The sequence below is a fragment of the Cyclopterus lumpus genome, chromosome 23 (assembly GCF_009769545.1).
Source record: "Cyclopterus lumpus isolate fCycLum1 chromosome 23, fCycLum1.pri, whole genome shotgun sequence".
NCBI lineage: Eukaryota > Metazoa > Chordata > Actinopteri > Perciformes > Cyclopteridae > Cyclopterus > Cyclopterus lumpus.
In genome coordinates, this window is record NC_046988.1 from 5,790,134 (window position 1) to 5,813,995 (window position 23,862).

General features: G+C 42.5%; 1 protein-coding gene across 1 annotated transcript in view; it reads right to left on the minus strand.

Annotated features, from left to right (window-relative positions):
• Nucleotides 1-204: 204 nt before the first annotated feature.
• Nucleotides 205-23,862, minus strand: part of cerk (ceramide kinase) — a 35,577-nt gene continuing 11,919 nt past the window's right edge. Inside the window, exons 4-13 of the mRNA XM_034526450.1 lie at nucleotides 21,385-21,510; nucleotides 20,728-20,794; nucleotides 18,352-18,497; nucleotides 12,694-12,768; nucleotides 12,238-12,390; nucleotides 10,370-10,475; nucleotides 9,797-9,873; nucleotides 7,091-7,296; nucleotides 3,174-3,376; nucleotides 205-659 (exon numbers count right to left, since the gene is read on the minus strand). Coding sequence (XP_034382341.1) covers nucleotides 539-659; nucleotides 3,174-3,376; nucleotides 7,091-7,296; nucleotides 9,797-9,873; nucleotides 10,370-10,475; nucleotides 12,238-12,390; nucleotides 12,694-12,768; nucleotides 18,352-18,497; nucleotides 20,728-20,794; nucleotides 21,385-21,510 — 1,280 coding nt within the window. The 3' untranslated portion in view covers nucleotides 205-538. The remainder of the gene's footprint in view (nucleotides 660-3,173; nucleotides 3,377-7,090; nucleotides 7,297-9,796; nucleotides 9,874-10,369; nucleotides 10,476-12,237; nucleotides 12,391-12,693; nucleotides 12,769-18,351; nucleotides 18,498-20,727; nucleotides 20,795-21,384; nucleotides 21,511-23,862) is intronic.

The following is a 23,862-nucleotide window of genomic DNA, read 5'->3' on the forward strand; positions in this document are numbered from 1 at the left end:
GCTACACAAGGAGAAATCCTATTTGTGTTCTCCTTCATGGCAGCACCGATTGTCGTGGATGAGTCCAGCTCAGTCCAGTTTAGCCGTTTCATCTGGTGGCTTGAGATCCTCTTGGCTTCAAAATCTTCCATTTTCAAAAACAGTACATATATATATATATATATATATATATATATATATATATATATATTACAATTTGGGGTCTGTAAAAGCAGCATTAGGCAGTTTTGCACATAACACTCCCAAATGGCTGCAAGGCGATAACTATCTCTTCAGTAACAACAAATCAGGCAATAGCTGTATCTTCCCTGTGGCATTTTCCTGGCTACTGATGGGAGCCTTATCAGCTTTTTATATTTCACCTCCATGCACATTGAGAGGATGTTCTGCAAGTTTCATTCGAGTAAATACACAAAGGAGGGATAGGACGCCAGCGTTCGGGATTTACACTGATGCGATTTAATGTCTTTTTCCGGGAAAGTCGTGCCAAGTGCGACTCAGTTTTTGTTTTCCAGCAGCAAAATGTCCCGTCCAGCTCTCAGTCCACTGACGAGTGTGTGCTTGGCTCCAGGGCCCACAGTGTACACGGGTCTTCTAACAAACACTGCTGCTGCTCCTCAATACCGCGGGCAAACAGCCTGATCAACTGGCACTGGACACTGCAGAGGGGAACAGAGTGTAAGGACACACACACACACACACACACACACAAACATAAAAAGAAGCACACAAGGCATCATTTAGCCTGAATATCAAACCATCAACGTAATGACTGTGCTCATTTGAATGAGGCTTTACTGTCATTGTGGCAGATGTAAAAGCAATGGAACGGCACCCCTGTGTGCAGACTTGACAAGCAAACTCCGGATCAGACAATCTTTGTGATGTGTTAAGTATGAAGGTTCTTTAAAGAGACACTTATAACTGATGTTATATACCGATGGGGCTGACACACTAAAATGACACATCCAGATACATACAATAAAAAGGAAAAGTGTACAGGCAGAAAACGAGCTGTAAACAGGATAGGTGGCCATTATCGTACAGTATCGAGCCTCAATTACTGCCCTCGTCTTTTGTCTGCTAAATGACACCTTCACTTACAGGCTTCACCCAATAGTAATGATGGAACAGTAAAGTAACAGAATGCCGTTCACACATGAAATAAAAATACCAAAAGTTCAATACAACACATTTACGCTAAAAATCAAGGTAGCACTATACGTTTGGGTTATAATTACATTTTTTAATTGTAGTGTTCAATCATTGTAGCAGGTTGAGTTCCTTTTCCAAATGTATATTTCTCACTTCCAATGTAAAACTCTCCCTTTCTTTTCGTTTAGCCTGGGCTATTACCATTAATTATCCGAGCAGCACTCTGGCTGGCTCACTCCAAGAGCGATTAGCACAGAGGAAGAGGCAATAAAAGGATGGACTTCTGCTTTAATTAAAGGGGAGTAGCCTTTTAACATGGGGAGGGCCGTTAAATTAGCAACATTACAGCACCATGCATCATTGGCAAAGTACAATGGAGCATGAAATAAATGATGCACCCAGCAGTATCACACCGGCTGTATAGAGATCTGATAGTGGAGGACGCTGAAGTGTGGACAGGGCCAGAATAATGAGCTGGGCTAATTTCGCCAAGTTGCCAAGATCGTCCAGCAGGGAACAGTGAAAGAGTCTCCTGACCACAGACTGTTGGACACAAGCGGCGCTAATGGCACTGCTGCTATCATTTCTGTCTGGCAAAGTAGGAGAACTTCTTTCCCACCAGCCAACGCTAACTGCTCACCATCAAGATGAAACCCTCTATTATGTGTCGAAAGGAAAAGGAAATATTCACATTTGCTTCATATGAGTTATATGAGTAGATCAATAGCACTTTCAAGCTTAGCTTAGCATTAAGACTGGAAATGGAGAAACGACTAGCATTGTTCTGTACAATGGGAACAAAATCCAACTACCAGTAACTCTTAAGCCAACCAATTAGCCTAACATCTTATTTTGATTAATCCAAACCCAGAAAATGTAAAAACAAAAATGTGCTTCCTCGAGTCTCTGGTGGTTACCCGGTCAGACTCAACGTTTCCTCTTTATTTATGCCAACACCAGCTGCTGCAGCTGATTACAGAAACGATGTCATCGATTGTCTACATACCGACGTTTACATTGTACTTTGAAACGTTGCATCTTCCCCTTATGATCAGAGTGCCGTGCAACATGAATACGAGATTACAACCATGCTAGCAGCCCTCTGAAACTGTACTCTGCTAAATGCTCAGTACACTAACATGTCAGCGTGCTAACATGTTGATAAAGGAAATGCTGTTAAGGTGATGTTTAGCATGATGTGTACCATTATCACCATATTAGTTCGGTGTGATAGCATGCTAACATTTCCTAATTAGCACTGTGCGGTACAGCTAACGACCAGCATTGCTCTCTACGGAGCCACGCCGCTAGCATGGCTGAACACTGTACGTGTGAGTGTTACTTAACTGCACTATGAATACAGAGCTGTCAAGCATACAGAACATCATCTATATCTACTTAAGCTTTCAGTCACAATACTCAGAGACACTTAAAAAAAATTTAACAGAACATTATGTCTGCAATACCCAGAAAAAGAACAGCCTTTGTCTGATGCAATTGGTATGATCCCCACAAGCATTTCACTGCTTTTTTTCATTATAGCTCTTCGACAATATTGTGTGCACCGATTCAAAGCCATTTGCCATTCCTCATCTCTGCTGAGCGAGATCCTGCCCGTCTTTATTGCCTCAAAAAAGTTAATTTCTCCGTCACAGGCTTCATAAAAAGCTAAATAAGCTGGCACATGGGAGAAGTGATTGAACCATGGCTGTCTTCAGCGGTCACAATGATTGTTTCCGTTTTACAGCATTAAAAAGTCATATATATATATATATATATATATATATATATATATATATATATATATATGGGCCGCACATTCATCATGACTGGTAAATTACTATTCATTTTATTGTTTCTGCCAGTGCCGAGTTGAAATGATTCTTTGTTTGCACCTCAGATTTGACTTCATTTTAAGTTGAATAACTTCCTTATTTCTAACAAAACATGCACATGCTTTAAATAACTACTACAGTAAGTTGTAATGTACATTCAAAGGGGATTGTATGATTAGCTACCTGACTTGGATGGCAGCGTCAGGCAGGATCTCCCCGTCGCAGTTCCAGCTGCTGTAGTTGGATGTTGTTTGGGCCGAGCATATGGAACTGAAGCCTGTCTTCTTTGGACTCTCGATCGGGTCCTCGAGTGAAACCAGCTCATGGTGCCACGGCTGGAAACAAAACTTCCTCACCCGGTGGACCTCCACAAACGAGTGGTCAAACTGGGGAATAAGAAATAGATGAAAGAGAGGAGGAGAGATGAATGGACGGATGGATGAAGGAACAGATGCTCCCACAGATGTTGCAAAGGTTCATTTCAAACTGCAGGAGGCTGAGAGGGAACACAAGACTCCATCTTTGTTTTGGGCTTCACTAAGTAAGATTTTGTGTAAAATTGTTTTTTGAGGAAAATGCTGTTTAGTCAAATGCAGTTTGAGTCTTTTTAAAGTATTAGGTAAGAGTAAGTAAGCATATTTTTCATTAAACTCTATTGTCGGTGTTTGCACAAGGGCACTTCAATCAGAAGTATTAAACACCATGCAGAACACAATGACATACAAGTGATATAGCACACACTGCATGCTGAAGATGGATGTTAACTTTTAAGAAAATATAGTTTTAGTGTCTCTGCCTCAATTTGATGGATTAAGATCAAACTAAAAAGTGAATCTATTATCTTTGTTATTAATTATACTATTTGTCTTTGGTAGACACATCGACTGGGGTTCATTCAAAACTCAGGCTCATTAATTAAAAATACCATTAATTTATTCAGATATTTAAATGTCTCAAATTGAACATCAACTATCCTAATCGTACACACAGAGATGCCCCTGCCCATTTTCAGAGCTATGTCTCTGAAATATGAAGATCATATTGGGCAGTAAACATTTACAGGCTCCTAGTGGGTGAGATAAAAAGTTAATTTCTACTCGATTGTCTTTCTGTGGACTCCAGCTAATTTTATAATGAAAAGTAAAACGTAGATTTTTTTCTGCTTCTCCCTGTTTACAATAAAGAAAAACACCCAACTGGGAATGCAAAATGGAGGGAGGGAGAGAAGAGGTCAGATAAAATGGAGGTGCATAAAAACTATGTAAACGGTAGAGAAGAAGAAAGAGAGAGATGAAAAGAAATAATTTTGTCAAAGTCCCCTTTCATCTCACTCAGTGTCGCAGAAAGGTTCAGCTCTGTACGACGCACTTTCTTCTACTTCACGGGGTGCCACTTTCTCTCTATCCCCAACGCTTTTCTTCACCTCTTTTTCCTTTTTACCCCCTCTCTCTCCCTCCATTCTCTCCCTTTCTCGCCCTCTCTCATCCCAAAAGCGGAGTGACAGCCATTTACTTCACATCAGACCCACTTTATGACTGGAGCCGCTTTGCATTCATGCTGGACTGTCTGCCTAAAAGGCTTTCTGACAAGGCCATGAATACGCTTAGTGGCTTCTCACTCCTTGTTTCTCTCCGCTTGGCTGGACAGTGATGCTGATATTAAGTGAACTCTGATGCAAAGACCCACTCGCCGTACTTATATGACTACTTGTCTACCTTTCTGTGTTGCAAGTGAAGCAGCGAAGACAGCCTTGAGATGCAGACGCACTGTATCATGTCTTTTTAATGCAATACCGCACTCTGATCTGTGGTTATCAGACGGCTAATGATAATATCGTTTGGTTTTCTCCATTAGGGAGATCTGACGTCTCCATGACGAAAGGCAAAAAAAGACCCACTGGAGGCAGTGCACAAGTTCATCTCAATTAATTTGATATGGGACACAAGCCAATCTATCGGGAATGCATTGTGGGTATACAGGACTGACCAGGGACACAAAAATAATACAAGTTGCATAAAAGGCGACTGGGTCAGTGGTTAGCAGGTCCGTCTTTCAATCAGGGGGTTGGCGTTTTAATCCCCGCCCTAGTCGATGTGTCCTTGAGCAAGACACTTAACCCTGAATTGTTTCCTGTAGCTGTGTCTACGGTGTGTGAATATAACATGATTGTAACTCTCTATGGATAAAAGCGTCAGCTAAATGACATGTAATAAAGTTCCTCTGGAAACTCCATTGTGATTTGTTGAAAATGCAACAAAGAAAAGACTATAGACACAAACCAAAAACATCATGTACATTTTAGGAGAAAGTGCAGGTGGCTTATTTACACATTGTTAGCTCATGAACAAGCTAATTGCTAGCTTGCAAGCATCGACAACCGCGATTAGTAAGAAGTAGTGGAGGCGACTGTTCGCTTTCAATGGGTCTAAGAGTCTAGAGCCTAATGAATCAGTGTGGCCTGCGCTAAACGCTAACACCGGCATGCTAACATGCTCAGATGGTCAAAGTTAACGTGCTGATGTTTAGCAGTTATAATGTTTGTCATCGTGGTTTAGCCTGTTAGCATGCTATTGTTCAGCACATGGCTGTACAAAGAGAACTGGGTACGCTCATTCCTGTGAAAGTTGCTTGGTGGTGCATGAAGTGAACAAAAGTCCGACTTCCAAGAATAAAGAATTATCTGCTGAGTTACAGACGTCTCTATCCCAATGTAAGTCTATTGGAAAAAGTTATTTTGGGCCCACTTTGACCTGATAATGGTGCTCAATGAAAAGTACATTTTAAAAGGAAATCAGCAAAGTTCTTTCAGTTCATCCTGAGGGAGATGATAATGTCTGTACCACATTCTATGTCCAATATATATATATATATATATATGTATATATATGTATATATATATACACATATATATATATATATATAGGCAATGTCGTTTTTTTTCTTCTAGTTTTGCACAAAACACGCGGCTGTGGTAATTTCATCTCCTGTAACATATTTATTCTTGTTGTTAAATCCCCTTGTAAAGCACTATGTGACTAATGTCCCTGAAAAGCTCTATATAAAAATGTTTTACTTACTTACTGTTTGATTGGATTTGGCCTGAACACTTTGGTTATTTCATTCAGTCATCTGGATGTAATGTGCTTTATTGCGACCACGGTATTCCAAGGACACGCTTCATGTCACACAAAGCAGCAATTTGCTCAATTTGCTATGTTTCGCTGTAATAGCAGCAGCTTTCTTGGTATTAAACCGTTTGCTACTGCTGAATTATATTCACTGTAAAGCTTTGAATACATATCTAATATCTTATTGGTGCCCATCATTGTAATCCAAACAAAATGTTGTCCTCAGGATGTCAGTCGAAGCTCAAAACACAGTTTGCAAATGCACACTTGTACGAAAGGAAGCTACTGTCGATGAAATTACTTACAGGTTCCTTCTAGATGGGATAAACTTTCGCAGGCCCTTCCTGAGGTAATAATTACTAATCACCAGACTTCCCCTGGCGATACTTGTGCTATCATGAAAGGGCATTAGTCTGGTATCAGCCTGTTCTCCCCTACAAGCATATCCCTGATGCAGCGATAACCGGTACCTCTCTGGACCCGGGTGGAGGTTATTTATGATACGTGGGCAGGCACGAGGGCTAAGGCATTTCAACTGAAGTGAACCATAGTTGGGAAATTGGGCCGAGTCAGCAAATGGAGGTGCTAGCACAGCAATTGGGCAAACTCCTGACTTCTTCTCGCTTGTTTACAGTCTTAACACACTCACTTAATCTGTGCACAGGTCGAGCAACTCCTGATGATGAGAGCTGGATTCTGCAGAAAAGTGATTGATGGGCGGCTTCTTTAGGACGGATGAAATTGTATTTGGAAGTGTTGCTTTATTTAGGTGATTCCTTCACTCTCTGAAGGATGTGTTCTTGTTATCCGGGCTGAATACAGATCATATCGTTTAGACATATTCTCTAGCGCATGACTCTGTGGGAGGACACTTACTTTAAAGATATGAATTCATAAATTGAAATATATTCCCGGTGGGTAATACCTTAGGAAGTGCTCTGAAGATAAATCATACACCTCCTTCACTCATACCTGGTCTCCTTTGTTGGTGTGCCGGACGAGGTGTCTGAGGAAGTCCAGGCGGGAGCACTTCCTGACGAGGATGAGGTCTGTGGTGCCGTCGGCGAGGTGAGCGGCGGGCGAGAGGCCTTTCGGACTGCGGGGACACGCGCAGCTCATACTGGCCGCATTGATGGCAATAAACTCTGCACGGATCACACTCCAACCACTGCTTCCATCTGTAACACAGGAATCAAGAGTCAAGTTTACTTAACTGTACATACTTCTGTTAACCCGCTGTCCAAAAGTTATTTTTATTCAATGGTAGATAAAATGCTAACCATGAGTGCAAGATGCACCTAAAGATGGTATTTTGATCTTCATCTACTAAAAAGGAGAAAAAACAATTATGGCTGCAGCCAGTTTAATAAACTTGTTAATCCTGCTCATATTATTGGCAATAATGCTGTCACCCCAAAATACAACAGCATGTTTAAAAAACCCTCTAAAACATTTCTGCTGACCTCAAAGGACTCAAAAAGCCTCCTAATGAAAACATATGAGGAATGTGCCTTTAAACAGCATTACTGTTTTCTGCCCTACACCTTTTGTACAGTTTCTGGTTTATTTCACTCTCCTCTTTTTACTGCAGTGTCAATTCGCCTCCATCCGACATTGACACTTTAAAATGAACGGACCCTGAACTGACGTGAATACACTGTACTGTAATTGTAATGTACATTTACAATGCTAAGCAGTGCTGCAGCGTTCACAAACCTGCCATATTAGATTTAGTTTGGAGTATTCTGCCGGCTCTCAGCTATTAACATGCACATGGAAGATGAGAGAGATCAGTGTGCAAAATGTCGGGGGTCTTCGTGAAAAGTGTGTGCGTCAGGTTAGGGAGCGGCGAGTGTGCCGTGTGGATTCTGTTGCGTCTCCCGTTTGACCGAAACAAATAATCTCTGCAAATTTGGTTTTCAAAATTATACTGCGTATAAGTGCTTTATGAGTCGTTAAGCGAGAGTTCCCAGGTAAGCTACACATCAGCAGTGATGCTGATGAGGGTCCATTAGGATCCAGATGTCTTGGCAGGAATTCTCAGAGCAGCAACACCCTGATGATCGAGCTAAGATAGAAATATTTATGCTGAAAGTAATGCATGTTACCCTTGTTTATAAAATCAGGTTTGGCCAAGGAAGGGTGGACGGCATCTAAGAGGAGGTCATATTGGTCAGACTGATTGGATTAACCTCAAGTTTGCTTGTTATGATTAAGTGGCCTCCGAATCTCAAATGGCAGACATGCACTTCACAAACCACCACTCTGCTCCTCGGAGATTAGCGCCAGTTTGCCGCTGATGGCATATCAAAAGACGCAGTACCACCCGCGGGGCTGCCAGTGCTCATCACCGGGGTGAGAATCAATGGAGTAAGCGGGAGGAAAAAAAAAAAAGTGATCACAGCCATTTAAACCTTAGAGGGAAAATGATGTGATCTCGGAAAGCAAAGCGATTCTTTACCTTTCCCCTTCGTTTCGTGAAAAACAAACTTACGGAGTTGATAACGCGAACCGATGATAACAAGCCCGCAGAGTCTACGCAAAGAAAACAACTATATTCTACATGGGAAGCAGTGATTAAAGTAGAATAAAAAAAATAAATAACAATCTACAGTCTGTGGACTGTAGGCTCTGCATTAGAAGAATGTTTCCAAATTAGTATTTTCTTTTCGAAGGAAAGGCTGGCTCAGAGAGAGAGAGAGAGAGGTTGTCCTGCCTCATTGATTTTGCAGTTGTCTTGAGATTTCCCTCGCCAGAAAAATAACAGAAAACACAAAATCGCAAAACAAACGGCAGCACCGGCACGAGACAAACCACCTGTCGGAGCTGGTGAAGCCAAATTTCTTCCTGATTAGTGGGGAGTCTGTCACACATCACACACAAACAGGTTGCCCTCTCTTCCCCCCCCCCACACAAACACACTTTTGAATTTGATATCATGACACTAATTAATGTGGGGAAAAAAATACAGCTTCTTTGCAGCTGAGATTACACACACAATAGTGCACCAGCGCACACGCACAGGAGTCAGTGTGTTTTGCTGCTGCTGTCAGTGAGAGATGTGAAATGTGTGTGTGTGTGCACCACGGGGTCAAGGGGGGACGGACGCGGCAAAACCGGAGGTGACGTTGTCCCACTTGGAGCTGAGTGCACGGACACTCGCCTCGTCCGGGGATCTCATCAAGCAGAGGCAGGGGGTGGATGCGGGGAGATTTGGAAATCGATAGGCAAAAATAAATCAAAAAGGCTCCGTCGGGGCGCAGCGGGGAGTAGCGGAGTGTCACTAAAATCTGTTTATATTTTCCCGTCGATAACTCATCAAGAATCTCATTTTTGCTGTGCCGCGGGAGGAAAAAACAACCCCAACAGAGAATGGAGATATTTGAAAAGGAGAAGATGATGTTGTTATTTACATTCTGTCCACCTCAGGTACCGTAGCATGTAAATCTCCCCTGATATGTGTGCGTGTGACTTCAAGGGAAAAATGACAGCCAGCATTCTTTTGTCTTTCCTCTCAAACCGCACCCTTTAGAAATACTTATTTTCACACATCTCAGGAGTCTATTTTAAATTACTTTAAAATAGACAAACAGGCAGATAACGAGGCAGAGAAATGAGAAATGGGCTCTTCGGTGTGATTAATTTGACACTTTTCAAGTAATAACCCCAAACTCGTACCTTTATCAGACTTTTCCTTCTCCTGTGACATCTCCCACCGCGTGTCTTTTGAGGGCTTGTGCTGACAGACGCGGCACCTGAAATATCAGCGTAACCTTGTTTTACATTCATCAAACCATCAGTGTTGCTGTGACATTCAAGGTCTTAACAAGCTTAGATGACTCATTAGGAGGGTATACATCCAGTCCACCCTAAAATAACTTGTATTACGTTTTGCAATTTAAGTCATCTACAGCCGGAGAAGTTATATCTCTTTTTAAAGAAAAATACGTTGTTAAGGAAACATGGCATTTTACATATGAATGGTTTCCAGCTCCTTTCAGTCCCCATAACAAACACAAACAATGGCTGCGCAAAGCATTTCAAAAAACCAAAGCACTTAGTCAGGCGCTTTTTGGAGGAGACTGACTGGGCTCTCGGTCCACAATAAATCAGATGCTTCCTGACAACGTAAACTATGCCATTTAAGCTCTGGTAGGTGCACTGCTGCCATTGAAGTGCATCAGATAGGTTAGCACTTTGTGAAACAGTGCGTAAAAGCTGCAGAATGGATATCTCTGATGCTTTATTTACCCGGATCGACACTGCAGCTTGTCCCGGGGGTCCCCCATGTTGTTCTCAGCGGGGAGGAAAGAGATCGTACCTTCATAGTAGTTGTGACTCAGAAAGGTTTTTACGCCTGGAACACAAACAGTGTGGGCCACAGAATGCATGTCAATATGTTTTATTTGTTGTGTTTAATTTACCCTAATTATAGCTTAAATTCTTAAAGAGACACATCTGCATAACTAATTGGACCACTATTCCTTATCTTTCCCCTATTCTCTAGAGGCTGTTGTAGGTTTAACTGGGTAAAAAAATAGTTTAGTGATAATGCTCTAGTAAAAAATAACACTCAGTTGTTTTTAAAAGCCTTGTTGTGTTTGGTAGCGCTGGGACCCGTTTATTATTATTAATAATAATAATTAAAAGTGTACACATTTCTGTGCTTGAGCTATGCTCATTTCTGAATTTCCAATTGAATTCAGGTAATGTTTTATATTTGTAGGCATTCTATTTACATCCTGACAAGCACAAATAATAATAATAAAAATTGCGTCCAATCATTTAATTTGGCCTGATCTATTGACAGGCTGCCCGCCCGTTTACCTGCGCACTCATTGTGCATCACCTGAGTCTTCCACAAGCTGCTAGCTTGACAGCTGGGAGTATACTGACAATAGCCATGTACGCTGTATACGGTGTAATCCTTTTGGAGGAGTGGCTTTGGAGGGAGGCCAAAGTTTTGAGAACGTGGCGAATTTCTCGCTAGATTTAGTGAATCTAGAGCTAGAGCTGCTAGCTACTTTCACTGAATAAAAACAATTGTCAACACTTGGCAGGGCTTTTAAATTGGATGCTTTACAAATCTTGCTTATGTTGCCAATGTTGCCGACCCCAGCTTTAAAATGTGCTAAATATAAGAATTCTATTGCCTCTTAACCACTCAACATCCGCCGGCGGCTCCCAGCTAACGGTGCTAATTGAATGGTAGCTTACACTAATTAGCTTTGGCAATTCCCTGACTTTTCCGTGTCTATAGCATGACATTTTACATTTAACGCCTTAGTTGTGCTTTCGACTTGCAAATGAGCCAATATTATCACGCTAACATGCCAAACTAAGATGGTGTACAAAATGATAACTACTTAGCATTATGTTTTTAGCATTGTCATGTTAGCATTTATTTCAAAGCACCACTGTGCCTAAACAGACAGTTTCACAATAGATGATGCCCCCCCCCCACCCCCCCAAACTCATCCGAGACTGCACTGACCTTTCCATATTCAGAAAACCACCTCTCCAGAACTGCTTTTAATGTGCGATTGTGTGCTCTATGTTTTGATTGTATAGCTTTTTATGAACGTTTTGTAAAGTGTCTTTGAATATTATTAATCAAATGTATTATTGTTATTATTATGATTATATATACACATGTCCCAAATAAGGCATTCTGGGGACATTTTCATTCACAAATGAGCCTGTATGTCCCAGGTTTTTGGTTAATAATTAATCACACCATTGCAGTTGGCACCAGTTCATAGCTCAGTTTTATAACTTTTACGGTTGATGCATTTATTTAAAGTGTTTACCCTCAGTGGGAGGAACCATCTTGGTGAGCCTTTTGGTGTTGGTGAGTCCCACTACTGAGCTACACACTGAAACCCACAAGCTTTAGGCTGTGTGTTAGATTTATATCTTAATCCTCCAAAGTCTGGACTCGGAGCAGGACCAGCAAGCTCAGGGATAAACTCAAGGTTACTTCACGTTAAAAAAAAAGCCAATGTGAGGTCAGTGAGCTCAGAGGTCAGTGCGCCAAGGGTTTTAGAAAAAGGTTAAAGTGTGTGAGCAGGCTTAGCATGAAGAGTCACTCAAGTTTAGAAAAATGATGGCCCTCATACCTGACAGGTCATATCTAGCAGGACCCAGCCATCGCGTCCTCTCGCTGTCTGTCAGCACATCCCCATAGAAACCGTAGCCAAGCAATGAGACAGAGTATCTAAGAAAGATGTCATCGTGGTGAACTGAACACACGTCCATCGGCTGGGAATCCCCTGTTAAGACACACCCAGTAAACAGTCAGAAAACGCTAACTCCAAAGAACATGAAACCAAAACCAGCTGCTGTAATAATCGCTCAAAGGTTGTTTGTAGCTTCACACACACACACACACACACACACACACACACACACACACACACACACACACACACACACACACACACACACACACACACACACACACACACACACACACACACACACACACACACACACACACACACCTTGAAACAGCATGCCACCCTGACACGTATTGTGCTGACAGTCTTCTATGAGTCTTTCAATTACTCACTCACCCACAATGATGTGTAAAGCAGAAGTAACTGGATCGTTGGTTCCCACTGTGCCAAAGCAGATACAATCAGTGGACCCTGTTGGATAAGAGACACACAGGTCGATGGTCAGCCATTATAGAGACAGGTTAAAGACACTGTGTACCAACAACTTATGTGATCTTTCAAGTTTGTCCTGCTGGCATAACTGGTGTGCACATAGTTTAACACTTCCTGGATTTTTATTTTTCAAATACCTACTTGCATGCTCGGTTGCATACATCAACAGGAATAAGAGGCCGCGCAAACTGGGACCCTTAATTGTACTGCATCGGCCTTTTTATCAGGATTGTATTCATTTCAGTGCTTAACAAACCTACCGAGCACACCTTTCTACCATTGAGAGCACTTCAGCTGATGCTTAGCTGGTGACATGTTTACCATCTTAGTTTTGACTGTTAGCCAGCTACCATTTACTAATTAATACTGAATACAAAGTTGAAATGTCATTAGTTTGGTGATTAACCAAAGAATTGGACAAATTAGATAGGTGGCCTGCAGATTAATAATAATAATAATAATAATAATACATTTGTTTTATAAGGCGCCTTTCAAGGCACTCAAGGTCGCCGTACAACATATTTAAAAATCTGACACAATTTAAAAAGCAGCACAGTTAAAAGCAGAACAGTTTGCAGCAGAGCAACCCAGAGGGGAACACGTCAGGCATAGGCCTGCCTGAAAAGGTGGGTTTTGAGGTGGGTTTTGAATAAAATGATAGAGTCAATGTTTCTGATGTCAGGGGGGAGGGAGTTCCAGAGGCGAGGGGCAGAGCGGCTGAAGGCTCTTGACCCCATGGTGGACAGACGAGCTGGGGGGACAGTCAGGTTGATGGAGGAGGCAGACCTGAGAGACCGGGTGGGGATGTTGATTTGGAGGAGGTGAGACAGATATGGAGGGGCGAGGTTGTGGATGGCCTTGAATGCATGGAGGAGGATCTTAAAGTCAATGCGGTGTTTGATGGGGAGCCAGTGGAGTTGTCGTAGAACAGGGGTGATGTGAGAGATGGAAGGGGTCTTGGTGATGATGCGGGCAGCAGCGTTCTGGACCAGTTGGAGTTTATGGAGGAGTTTGTGGGGGAGACCAAAGAGGAGGGAATTACAATAATCCAAGCGGGAGGTGACAAGAGAGTGGACCAGGATTGCGGCGCTGTTGGGTGTGAGTGAAGGGCGGAGGCGGTTGATATTTCGGAGGTGGAAGTAGGCAGACCGGATGGTGGTGTTGATGTGAGTGTGGAATGACAGTGTGCTGTCGAGGACGACACCCAGACTCTTAGCCTGAGGGGAGGGGGAGACCGAGGAGTTGTCTATTGTGAGGGCGAAACTGGGATGCTTGGTGAGAGTGGACTTGGAGCCGATGAGGACAACCTCGGTTTTATTGCTGTTCAATTTGAGGAAGTTTGAGGTGAACCAGTTTTTTATTTCCTGTAAACAGGCACAGAGGGAGGGGGGCGGGGAAGTGGAAGAGGGTTTGGAGGAAACATAGAGCTGGGTGTCGTCCCAGCTCTATGTTTTTAGTTGATTAGTTGTTTTGTTGTTGTTTTGACATTTTGTTACAAACCACAAGTATAAACCTTGGGTCGAGAAAAAAAGTCCTCATGATACATTGTGGGGGAAACAGAAATCTGTATAGGAAAACAAATCATACAGTCGGTACAAAACTGCATAAGGAGTGTAGTTTCAGTATTTTCATGCATCTTATCTGATCTGGCCGGTCGACCTAACCCAGGTTGTTGTCAAGGGATGTGTCAAAAGTAATGCCCGTTTAAACAATACTGCTTAGTCCTCCATGGCTGCGGACAGGAAGTGACTCAGATTCTTGATTTAATCTATCGTCTTTTTGAAATTGCTTTACTCATGTGGAGTGGGCACATTGACATTAATGCAATTAGTTTTGGAGAGGTACGTTTATATTAATGGACTCTGCAGAGTCTACAGAATCTACAATAATAAACAGACTGTAAAGCCATGTTGGGAGACTCGATTGGCAGGTAGAGCTGCAAAGATGAATTTCACGTGTGTACACCTCTTATTCATAGTTGAAATCAGAACTCTAATGTATCGCCCTTGGATAGAGTTATAGGTCTTTCAAAGCTGTAACCTAGTACGAAGAATTAAGTGGGGTGATTTTATTAGGCGGAAGTAAGGAGACGTCCCAGTAAAGTGAACTAATAGGATAGCTGCGGGCGCTGGGCTATCATCAACGCTCTTCAGCCAACAAATGAAGGATAAGAAGCATCCCCTGCCTCGAGAAAAATGTTGAGCTTGATATTAAATCTTTCAACTTGAGAAGTAATAAGGCTCCAATCTCTCTTCCTGCTCCACATGGCGTAATTTCAGACCTATCTGCCCAACTTTGATCATCTTAAAGTGGTGAAATGGACCTACTGCGACTGAAGAGAGAGAGAGAGAGAAGCGAGTGAAATCTAACTAGTGGTGTTTTTGGGCTGGCTCACAGAAGCGTGACAGAGGAGATGAGTATGAAGATAAGCTCCTTCTGACTTTCTCCTGCACTTTCTATGAATATCACTTATCTGGCCTTTGCTCCCCCCTCTGAGTTTCATGATCACATCCGAACACTTTCAAAATGCCCCCGACAGCGCGACAATGCCTGCGATTTCGCAGAGCGCAAAAAAAACAAAAAACAGCGGTGACACATGCCATTTGACTTTTCTAAAGCTCCCCAGTAAAAGCCAAGTGACTTTGAATGGCTAAAAGTGGCGCACACAGATGTTCAATGACGCTCAGCCCTCAGATGTTCAGTGTTTTATTCCCCTTAAAGTTACTCAACCGCGGTAGCCGGCATATACACTGTCACAAGGCCCACCCTCAGCGGAGAAGCTCCAGCTATTCATTTGCATTGCATCTTGTCAGGGAAATCATCTTCATCTCACGGACAACAATGGAGTCTGGATGCTTTTCAGCGCCGCTCCCAAATAAGGATATCTTTGCCGTTTGAATCCTCGGTACATTCATGTATTTATAGCTGCACTTGCGACTGTGTAACGTCAAGAGTGAACGCTTTGGAACTAGACAAGTAGACCTTTGAACAACATATACTTTTTATTATTTATTTATTATTTGGATCAAAATAAGCTACTTTCAATGTTTCAGGTAGTGCCGGCAGTACGGTGAGATTCGAGAAAAGCATCTGTGGACATGACAGCTCGATGACAAGGCCATAAATGAGTTCACGACTCTTTAATTTGAACCTTGGCACCGAGGGCTTTGATATCTTACTGACACATTAACATGACTCTGACAGCAATATTGATTGTTATATTGATAAAATCATGAGTGGCAGCCCGGTGGCAAAGACACACTCTTCCATGACGGCGTAGAAGCATAGATCTACAAAGCACACACGTCTACGGCTTTTATACCTCATCGCCAGCTATTTTTTGTCTTTTTAGCAAACGTACGCCAAGATGTGAGAGACACTGTACATTATCACCATTATTTAAAGACATTATTAAAAGGGGGGTTATAACTGTTGGGACAATCAAAGGACAATTTTGACTGACAAAGTTGAGATCTTTTTTCCTACATTTACATATATGTACTTTCACTTAAAAAAAAAGGTTAAACAACTTCCTATAACAGCTGGGCACTGTAGTTTTTTGCAAATGTTCCTCAAACAGGAGCAGATGGTGCATTGGGGACTACTTTCAGCTGTGGCTTAATACACACTTGGTGCACTAGTACTTATTTCAGCAGTGTATAGGGGATTGATTTCAATGACACTACGATGTTCATTGTATTGAAGAAACCTGTCACCCAGCTCCACAGTGTGGCTCACTGGTGTGTTTAATTGATTTTGGACAACAATGGAGCTCGATGTCACGGAGAAATAAGAGAACTCAGGCTTTAACTACACAGACAATACTTATTAGGATCAATTCATTGTAGGTTTTGATCTTTTCATGTCACTTATGGATTGCTTTGATTGCTGCTATTCTCATAAAAATCTGATTGTCTGCAGTGATTTCTGTCAGTGATCGAGTAGAGACACTCTCGAAGGACAATGCTCTAGAGAGAACGCCAAAAAAAACTTGCTTTGAATTTAAAAAAGAGGAGAGGATCGCCGCGGCCAGTTTAGGCTCTGTTTAACTCTTGATGGAAGCAAACCAGAGCACAATTAGCCACTAAAGTCCTTGCAGTGCATGAATGGCATAGTAATTACATTTCAAAACATCTTTTGAACAACTACTCTACATCAACTTGAGAGCTTTCATCTCCGTAGCGCCGGGTTTAGACTAAGTGTTGTAACGAGATATCCTTCACACAGTTGTATGAAAAGATTAGATGTTAGACACCTACAATTATATTCCATCTGTAATTGTGAAAAGAAAAAAAACAACTGAGTCAACACGTCCAAATTTTGATTGTAATTGGCCTTAAAATAATTTGCTGTGTCCCCAGCTGATTGTTCTGCCATTACCTTCAAGCTGTGCACCGCCAAGCCTCATATCGGTCTCCATGCACTGCGTTTCTCCCCTCATGAAAATTACAGTGATTTCAAAATGTCACACAGCACGTTTTCATGCGTGGCACTTGGGATGATTGACCCTCCGCGTGGCCCTGGTGGGACCCCCTGCCCTGTTGCCATAGCGATTCTATTATGTAACTCAGCAGCCCCAGATCAGCTGGGCTGCAGTTCATCAATACGGAAATCAATAACAGTTCTGTTGAGTGAGATCTTTATGCAGCGGTCCAGACAAACCTTTTTCTGACTGTAGCAACTTGGAATCCATCATACTAAAACCCAATATCTCCTCATACAGTATATTTTATTAATTTGTTAATTCAGATTGTGTCTCTTTATCCTGCTGCATAACAGGTACAAGCATCTTGACTGGGACAATGCTCCTAAAACCTGATGAATCAGCCATAGCTCGGATTCACATGACTGTCTGTCCTGCTGGTGTTGATTCTAGGCTGTGGGCATCCTATAATACATTATAGAGTGATACTCTATATTACAAATAGCACAGTATAAAGCACTTAAAGTATTAACTCTATGGGTATATAGACAAACACACCTCCTTTTGGTTAGAATATTATAGGATTAAAAACAAATCATATGAAGAGATGATGGAGAGCACTTTCGGCAGCCGAGAGTGACAGTTGTGAACTCTGGGCTTTCAGCTGTTCATCATGACTTATGTGTAGGTGGAGAGAGGAAAGTCATGGTGTAAGTGGAGCAAGACTTTTACCATTTGTTTTAAAAGTTGTTTCCTTTCAACAAATTATAAGGTGACTTGCCAGCATTACAATATGTTCTCAGCTGGTGGTGGAGATTAATGGTCTTTTTTTATTTTTTATTTAAACGGATGACAATGTAAAGACAAAATGGTAACCTTTGACTGTGAAGTTTTTGGTATCAATCTTCTATGATTTCATTCCCCCATTTTAATGAGACTCCATATTTCAATGCTTTTAATTTGGAACATTGTTGTGGTTTCAATCTTCGCAGTTTTAACAAAACTAGATGAACACCAAAGTGAGATTCCTTTAAGATGACATTCAGAGACCGTTATCACAAAAAAACACTCCATTACGCGCTCACGTTTCCAAAACCGCGGGTATGTTTTTTTTATGCGATATAATGACCAAAGCTCACCGGCAGGAATGATCCCTATGCGTAGAGAGCACGGCACCAACTCGGCATCTGGTTGGTTCTGGTCCACGCCGTTGTCTGTCTGGATCCTGGTGACCAACCCGTGCAGGACCTCACTGAACATCCCGTCTCCACCCACACACACCACCCTGGACGGACAAATGATATCAACAATGTGCACGAGGTTCCACATGACATCTGTTGAACCTTGTTCAGAATAGTTTCAGTTCCATTACATGTGCGGACTGAAGTAAACTACATGGCCGCAAGACCTTGACAATAAGAGCAGTGGGCAGCAGGTGTTCCTGTGAAAGCATTCATAAATAACAATATCACACTGCGCTGCTCAGCATTACCCCATTTTTAAAGTCCGTATACAAACTTTACAGAAATGGACTTATGAATTATATAAACTGATGAGAGAAAGCATAATGGACTCTCACTGTGATCTGCTGGTCTGTATATCGGATGAATAGAAGCCGGAGACGACGGAGCACTCAGCAGGAAAAACCTTCCCCTGTGTCGATGACCTGAATGTTCGGCTATCAGCGGCATTTTACTCTTTGGCCGCGGCCGTGAGCTGCATGTTGTACGTCTGTTTGTAAACATAAACCTATGGGACTTATGGGACCGATTGGTACGTTTAGATTTATTGTCGCGTTATTGGAAGTGATTCTAGAGAAAAAGAATCAGCTACATTTCTAAAATCATCATGAAAATGTGGAAATTCGAATGCACATTCGAGTGACATCTGTTTTATTGTCTTCAGACCTGAACTGTTGCTTTTGCTTCAGTTGACCACTTGATTTTAATTGAATGTCTAAAGCTTTGAGTAATCATACCGGGGTAAAAGATTTTCATGCAGATGGCTCTCGGATCTACTTTACATCGATTCAAAGCATACCTTGGAAAAAGCACACGAAAAGTCTGAAGACATGATTTTACACTTGGAAAGTGTAAAAAAAAAAAAGAAAGAAAAGTGATTTCACTTTTCTGTTGTATAACTGAAACTGGGATTTTGAAGCTTTACTACGAGAAGAGGCATTAGGTCCTTTGCCTTTAAACATTAAATCTCATTGTAGGAATTTCTGCTTCTCATATGATTACAAGCTTATTTTGTTATTGCCATGAAATGTTGAAGAGATAACCACGGTCCCTAGACGATGAATCCTAATCACTTAAGTTGTCTCCTGACTTTCCTCTCACGCATCCATTAGGTTGACATTTGTGGTTTTGCGTAAAACATTTATCTCATGGGAATTCATGTTCCCGCTCTTTAGCGCCCTCATCAGGTCAGAACGTTAACTTGGCACACACTTGGAGATTGAAGGAAAAAGTCCAAAACAGAAACCATTCAAAACTTGGTTACACTCCCAGCATGTGTGGTCATGTGTGTCTGCCGACTGGAAGGCAATCCTGATCTCAAGAATGTTCAAAAGTCACGCCGGGTTGCACACATCCAACTCTGTACGAGAAAATGGCGGTCGACGTCTGAGATCATCAGAGTGACACCGGTCGTTAAAGGGCCTCTGTAGAATATTCAGAGCATCCATGCAGCATCAAACAACTATTGGCTATGTAAAGAATAGTGGATTAATGGGGGCCGCTCTGCACTGCTCGCATATGGCGGTAACAGCTACGGAGCAACCGCCCTCCCAGTTCCCCCTCAGATAACCCTGTGTGCTCTGTCAGCGCGGTTGCCGTTGCTTGCACTGTTGGCACTGCATGCTGCTGACCACCGCATGCTGCTGACCACCGCCACCGCATGCTGCTGACCATGCATGCTGCTGACCACGCATGCTGCTGACCACCACCACCGCATGCTGCTGACCACCGCCACCGCATGCTGCTGACCACCGCATGCTGCTGACCACCGCATGCTGCTGACCACCGCCACCGCATGCTGCTGACCATGCATGCTGCTGACCACCGCCACCGCATGCTGCTGACCACCGCATGCTGCTGACCACCACCACCGCATGCTGCTGACCACGCATGCTGCTGACCACCGCATGCTGCTGACCACCGCCACCGCATGCTGCTGACCACGCATGCTGCTGACCACGCATGCTGCTGACCACCACCACCGCATGCTGCTGACCACCGCATGCTGCTGACCACCGCGTTGGCATGTTAGGAGTCACGTGAGCATTAGATCAGCTCGGAATTTCCTTTTGAGCACCTCCACCTTTGCCGCAGTGATTGCAATCCGACGCAACACAGATTACAGCACAACACGGCCTCACGACAAACTCCTAATACACAGCTTATGTGAGAGTCTCTTGAAGGCTGTGTTAGAACATCAACAGACAACACCGTCACGCGGAAGAATCAGTGTAGAAAGCCTGAAAGAAGCAGCTACCTGGCTTGAGCACTCACCCGTCATATTTATCTAAATTTGCCTCGGTTTTCAAGTGGTCCCTGGCATGATTGGCCCGCTCTGTAACTATGGAAACAAATCAAATGGCAAGTGTTAGTGCAACTTCAATTAAAGGCAATGTACTGACTATCACAAGCATTTTGAAATACAAGACGAAGAAACGCTCTGCCCTTTCACTGCAACCCGTCATGCAGATTAATGCTCAGAGAGCAAAAGGCTCAGAACAACCTAATTCCGCTATTGAGTCTGCCAAATGAGCCCTGGACCACCAACCAAAAAAGACCCGACAATATTTCAACAGTAAATCTGTTTTCCAAGAATAATAACGACCCAAATACAATCCTGCCATTCACAGAAGCTGTGGAAAGCCCAGGGTAAATAGCATTCACACTGATGGACCATCACTAACGCAGACTATGTGTAGCTGTTGCAAACACTTATTAAATAATAGATGTGTTTTGGATACCCAAGCTCATCAACTATCACTAGCTTCCATTAAAGTGGTGGCAAGATTAATGCCACGATCAGCCAAATCATATCCTTGCAAGCCTCTTCGGCCCCTTGGAGAGGCCACGGTGGCAGAGGAGATCTATACGCCGGCCTCCGGGACTCATTTTTTATTTAAATGTTGAGGAACGCCGCTGATGAGGACCCACCAATCACGTCGGCTGAGATGCTGGCGCGGCGAAACATTGGAGCCACCTTCTGCTCGTAAATGCGCTTCCCGCACTGCTTCCCTCCGAAGGGATTGATGTACACCAGAAGGCTCTTCGGTCGGTTGGCTGCAAAAATGAGGGAGGTATGTGAGAGATAGTCATTAAAAAGGTTCAGCATATACCTTTTTCTTTTTGCCCACAACTGTGTCACTGACAAGCCGCTTGATGAAGTTTTCATTAACCGGAGACCTTTCTCAAAACACTCTGTCAAACTGACTGGTGCCCAAAACACGCCTCTCAAGAAATAAATGGCGTGTCTACCGACTATGGGAGGAGTGTGAAGCAATTCGGAGGTGCTGCATCATTCTGTGATAAACCCACAGAGGGCTGCGATGGAGAATACTAAATGGCTTGTTTATGGCTGCTGTGGAAGAGTGCGTTTAGCACAACAAACTGAGATAGAGCAGCTGCTCCAATTGGAAATAAATGGATTGGGATCAGGAGTTAAATGAGCACAAAGAAATAGAGGGTGCAATATCTGTTTGGCAATAAGACAAAAGTTCCATTAGATCACATACATGGATTGTCAATGGGGGATGTAAAGGTGTTCTGTGGAGGAGACTAAAACTCAGAGCGCTTCATTCACAATGAATGTAGTTAATTTTCTTGAATTGCTTCATCCTGCCAGGCAAAGTGGGACCAAGAAGGCCGTTTGAAATGAGCTAAACCCATCTTAGACTCCAATTTCCACATGCTAGTTATACACTAAATCCTGAAGGTCTCCAACGTATAATCACTTTGCAATCACATTATACATGTAAAGCACTGTATTTTGCACTCAACTAGGACAAAAGTGTAATAAAGCTCAATGTGTAGTGACTGATGGTGTAATAATAACCTTTTTCTGGTATTGTAATGTGTTAATTGATCATTGGAAAACATGTTGAATTCCTTACGTCTTCCGGGTGATGGACATATTTTGATGGATGATGAGCCGTTAAGTACATTTTCAGTCTTGAGTTTTATATTAAAATAAATAAAAAGCATGTTGTAGGATGACAGAAATAAAGATTCCCTGGAGCACATCTGGACAGTTCGCCAGGTGCAAACAATAATACGGACATACTCTCCATGCTTCTTGTGCAAAAGATATTTTTAGTACAGTTTGTTAAACCACCATTTATATGTTTTATCAGACTATTGGTTCTAGCTGGCTCCATTCTTTATGCCTGAGAGGTCCTATCTAGAAGAGAAATGCAGGAGGCCGACCTGTATTGTTGGTTTGCCTCTGGGCTCTCCTGAGGGCCTAGATCTACTGAAAAGAATGAAGTGGTTTTTTTAATGGACAATAATGCACACTTTACTTACAGTCTGGTTGAGGAGTAGAAGAGCTCATTCAGCTAGTCTCGTCTTGAATGCTTTAATGAGCTCCCATTTGGTCCGAAACAGAAATATAAACTAAATATGCACTGTGGAGCGTTTAACTAATCTTTATAACAGTTTCTTGGTCTGTGATATTAATCTGTTAAATTATTTCTGTCCTTTCCCTTTTGTTTGCCTCAAACCCTATTGATAAACCTCACGATAAAAGGCATCCTTTGAAGAATTGCAGGGTTTCAGAGGTTTTCCTTGGGTGTTACAGTGACTTATGTTACATACTCTAAGGTGGTGTCCCAATGAAGTAGTCCATAAACCACTCAGACAAAAAGATTGTATTGCATATCCCTTGTGCCCATTGCTGACAGCTATTGAAATTGCTTGAGAGATAAAAAGCCTGATCCTCACAGAACACCCGTTACCTCCATGCAAAATAAACTGTACGGCACAATATCTTACAGTCCAATCTTAAAGTCGTTTCACACAAAGCACACATTTTCAAAAATTATAGCACGGAAATGTATTAAAACTGGATTTGCAGGTTCTTATAAATGTTTGCATACCCCTGCGGGTCATTCGCGTGGAGTAAAAAAACAACAACATATAAATAACTGTTCCAAGTTACGTCCTACTTCCAGCTTTAGCTCCAGGTAGCTTCCTGCCAAACTGGGGCAACGTCTTATTCATTTTTTTCAACACCCAATATTGTACGAGAAACACAAGGTATGGAACAAGGAACAGGGCTAGCATTAGAATCACATTTAGGGTCCGATTAGTTTATCTATTGTGTATTCAACCAAACAGACCGTCTCTGTGGACATGAGCACGATATAAAATAAGGGCTATTTTATATAGAACGGCTTTGAAAACTGACAAACTACAAGTAGCGATTTTGAAACCCTTCCAGTGTGTAGGATTTAGTGGCCTCTAGTGGCAGAAAACTGAATAACCGTCTACTCAGCCCTCCGTTTCCAAGTGTGTGGGAGAACTACAGTGACCTTCAGTAATGTAAACAAGGTTTTTGCTTGAGCCAGTGTTTGGTTTGTCCATTCCAGGCTCCCGTAGCAACATGGCGGAATCCCTGAAGAAGACCCGCTCCCT